Source organism: Leptodactylus fuscus, chromosome 7 (assembly GCF_031893055.1).
Source record: "Leptodactylus fuscus isolate aLepFus1 chromosome 7, aLepFus1.hap2, whole genome shotgun sequence".
Taxonomy (NCBI): domain Eukaryota; kingdom Metazoa; phylum Chordata; class Amphibia; order Anura; family Leptodactylidae; genus Leptodactylus; species Leptodactylus fuscus.
Genome location: NC_134271.1, coordinates 132065597 through 132070009, shown reverse-complemented (window position 1 = coordinate 132070009; position 4413 = coordinate 132065597). Strand labels below are relative to the sequence as shown.

The following is a 4413-nucleotide window of genomic DNA, read 5'->3' as shown; positions in this document are numbered from 1 at the left end:
AACCCCAGCGGTAGAGGATCTTATGGTCTTGGAGGAGAGACAAGAGAGGCTTCAGGGCCGCCCGTTGACAGAGGGTGTACCTGAAGAGATCCGGGAAAATGGACAATGGAGATCCTTCAAAGTTCACGGATTTGCTGTCTCTGACCTTAGGCATGATCTCCTTAATGGCATAAAAGTGGATCCTGCAGATGACATCACAGGGATTGGAAGGATCCGCACTACAGGGTCTGAGTGCACGGTGCGCACGGTCCATCTCTATATGGGAGTCAGGAGGGTGGCCCATGAGCGTGTTGAAGATGGCAGTGAGAGTGGGAACCAGGTCAGCCGTAGATAAAGATTCCGAGAGTCTGCGAATACATATATATTATGACGGCAGTTACGATTTTCTATATCGTCCAGGTGAGAAATGAGGTTACGTACTTCAGCAGTGTGGATTGTGGATTTCTGCTGCAGAGTATCAAGAGAATTAGTAGTTGAGGCCTGAGACCACTCCAGAGCCGTTACCCGTAGCTGCAGGTCAGAAATGTTAGATTTTACTATTTGTAGGTCCTGGCGCCATGCACGCTTCAGATCAAGGCTGTCCATATCCCTTCTACTCAGGGAAAGGAGGGCCTGCAGTTCTGGATGTTTCTGCAGCTTCCTCCAGTGGCGGGAGGAGAGATACAAAAGGGGGCGCCTCTGGACAGGGGCAGTGCTGGGCTTCTGAAGTTTTCTGCAGGTGACTGGAGGTAACAGTTCCTCATCTGAGGAGACGTCCGAGCCAGGTAGAGGATGCTGCTGGGCTGACTCAGGAGAGTAGAATAGGGATCTCTTAGAATGTGAGCTAATGCCCCAATCCTGGCTCGGGCCGCAGACAGATGAGTGATAATCACCCTGTCTGAGCATGGATATTCCTCTGAAGTGACTGCAGGGTGTCCTGTATAGCACCAGCCTGGAATGCAACGGTGGAGAGCAGCGGCTGATGCCACTGATCTCTGTTGGGTTGTGTCCACAGGTGCCCAGGGGTCAGAGCTGGGATAGGAGCAGGGTCTGGAGTGGGGGATGATCTGGAGGCGATTTATCTCCTTAGAAGGAGCTCCAGAAGATGCAAAATCTCCGTGCCTCAGGTCCAACAGGGAGGCTAACATGCTGCTGCGCTGATCACCCAGACATGCTGAAGAGGAGGAAGAAGATGGCGCCTGATGATCCCTGCAGGCCTCTGTTGCATCTGGCTCCTGTCACTCCTCCAGTGGAGTAAAGAATGCCAAAATGGATCCCTCCGAGGGTAGGGAAGATAAGGAGTCCCCAGGACGCCATCTGAACCGGATCTTGCCCATGGTGTGCTGTTGGTACCCAAAAACTAAGGAGCAAGAAGCAGAGCTCTTAGAATGTTCAACTGCTCATATGCATGCCAAGCCATGCCCCCCAGAAGCTCTCTCTCTCTCTCTCTCTCTCTCTATATATATATATATATATATATATATATACAGTCCTATGAAAAAGTTTGGGCACCCCTATTAATCTTAATCATTTTTAGTTCTAAATATTTTGGTGTTTGCAACAGCCATTTCAGTTTGATATATCTAATAACTGATGGACACAGTAATATTTCAGGATTGAAATGAGGTGTATTGTACTAATAGAAAATGCGCAATATGCATTAAACCAAAATTTGACCGGTGCAAAAATATGGGCACCTCAACAGAAAAGTGATATTAATATTTAGTAAATCCTCCTTTTGCAAAGATAACAGCCTCTAGTCGCTTCCTGTAGCTTTTAATCAGTTCCTGGATCCTGGATGAAGGTATTTTGGACCATTTCTTTCTACAAAACAATTCAAGTTCAGTTAAGTTTGATGGTCGCCGAACATGGACAGCCCGCTCTCAAATGATCTGAAAACAAAGATTGTTCAACATAGTTGTTCAGGGGAAGGATACAAAACGTTGTCTCAGAGATTTAACCTGTCAGTTTCCACTGTGAGGAACATAGTAAGGAAATGGAAGACCACAGGGACAGTTCTTGTTAAGCCCAGAAGTGGCAGACCAAGAAAAATATCAGAAAGGCAGAGAAGAAGAATGGTGAGAACAGTCAAGGACAATCCACAGACCACCTCCAAAGAGCTGCAGCATCATCTTGCTGCAGATGGTGTCACTGTGCATCGGTCAACTATACAGCGCACTTTGCACAAATAGAAGCTGTATGGGAGAGTGATGAGAAAGAAGCCGTTTCTGCACGTACGCCACAAATAGAGTTGCCTGAGGTATGAAAAAGCACATTTGGACAAGGCAGCTTCATTTTGGAAACAAAAATTGAGTTGTTTGGTTATAAAAAAAGGCGTTATGCATGGCGTCCAAAAAGAAACAGCATTCCAAGAAAAACACATGCTACCCACTGTAAAATTTGGTGGAGGTTCCATCATGCTTTGGGGCTGTGTGGCCAATGCCGGCATCGGGAATCTTGTTAAAGTTGAGAGTCGCATGGATTCCACTCAGTATCAGCAGATTCTTGAGAATAATGTTCAAGAATCAGTGACGAAGTTGAAGTTACGCCGGGGATGGATATTTCAGCAAGACAATGATCCAAAACACCGCTCCAAATCCTCAGGCATTCATGCAGAGGAACAATTACAATGTTCTGGAATGGCCATCCCAGTCCCCAGACCTGAATATCATTGAACATCTGTGGGATGATTTGAAGCGGGCTGTCCATGCTCGGCGACCATCTAACTTAACTGAACTTGAATTGTTTGTCCAAAATACCTTTATCCAGGATCCAGGAACTGATTAAAAGCTACAGGAAGCGACTAGAGGCTGTTATCTTTGCAAAAGGAGGATGTACTAAATATTAATGTCACTTTTCTGTTGAGGTGCCCATACTTTTGCACCGGTCAAATTTTGGTTTAATGCATATTGCACATTTTCTGTTAGTACAATAAACCTCATTTCAATCCTGAAATATTACTGTGTCCATCAGTTATTAGATATATCAAACTGAAATGACTGTTGCAAATACCAAAATATTTAGAACTAAAAATGATTAAGATCAATAGGGGTGCCCAAACTTTTTCATAGGACTGTATATATATATATATATATATATATATATATATATATATATATATATGGTAAATTGCTTCAACAATTTTCAGCTTTTGTTCTTATTTGCATCATATTTTTCATTAATAAGATTAAGACATTCAACCTCCTAAAAAATACACGTTTCACATCTTTGTTTCTAAAAGTATAAATAAATGGATTTAACAATGGAGTCACAACTGTGTATATTATGGCAAGATATTTGTCCTGTTGGCCCCCACTTGGTCTGACGTACACAGTGATACATGTGCAGAAGAAAAGGCTGGATACAATGAGATGAGAAGAGCAGGTGGAGAAGGCTTTACGTTTACCCTCTACACTCTTGATCTTTAAGACTGTGGCTATGATACGAGAATACAATCCAATTATTATGATGAAGGGCAGAAGAACTACAAAGATGGCGGCTAAGCTTGTCAAAATGTTACTGATGTAGGGATCAGAACATGACAAATGTTGTAAGGGAGCTAAGTCACAGAAGAAATGGTCAATCATGTTGGAACCACAGAAGTTTAAAGATGCTGTGAAGACGTTGGGTATGAAAGCAGTGACCAAACCAACAATCCATGGAAATACCGCAAGTTTAGTACACATTTGGCTCATTATAACCAAGTATTGCAATGGGTTTGTGATGGCGAGATATCTATCAAAAACCATAACCGTAAGAAGGTAACATTCTACTATACCCATGGTATTACCAAAATATATCTGCATGAAGCAGGCTGCAAAACTGATCCTGTTTCTACCTGTGATAAGAACATCTAAAAACTTTGGGATAATGACAGAAACAAATGCAACTTCCGAAATAACAAATAAACTAATAAAGAAGTACATTGGCGTATGGAGAGAGACATCAAGCTTGATAAGCAAAAATATAATTATATTACCGGCAACACATGTAATATAGATCAATAGAACGACTATAAAAAGCAAAATCTGATACTGATGGAGATCTTCAAAGGCTATTAAAACAAATTCCGTCACAGTTGTGTAGTTATTGCCAGGCATATTTATATTGAGAAGAAAGAAGATACAAAATTAGGTAAAACTTCTTGAAATTGTAAAAACTGTAAAAAAAAATTAAAAAAAATTCTACAGTAATGGAAGGCTACTCATTTATTGGAATTGTACACCAGGAATTTGATACATTGTCCGTACTTCGACCTGTAACCATGGATTTAATGTATGATTGATGCAGACGTTAATGTCACTATTGTCTTGTAAATGTGTCCTAAAATCAGAACAAATAAGAAATTCTTGTTTTAAGCAGATATTAAGAAATTGTATTTGAAAGAGAAAGGAGAGACATTTTTAGATCGATTTACCATGGTCAACGTTTTAT

General features: G+C 41.5%; 1 protein-coding gene across 1 annotated transcript; it reads right to left on the bottom strand.

Moving 5' to 3' along the window:
* Positions 1–3113: 3113 nt before the first annotated feature.
* LOC142213343 (olfactory receptor 6C74-like) lies at positions 3114–4079 on the bottom strand. The gene has a single exon (XM_075281659.1). It carries the CDS (start codon positions 4077–4079, stop codon positions 3114–3116), a length of 966 nt encoding a protein of 321 aa, XP_075137760.1.
* Positions 4080–4413: the final 334 nt, after the last annotated feature.

Coding starts and splice junctions, on each gene's coding strand:
- LOC142213343 (XM_075281659.1), bottom strand. CDS start 4,079: ATGCCTGGCAATAACTACACAACTGTGACGGAATTTGTTTTAATAGCC.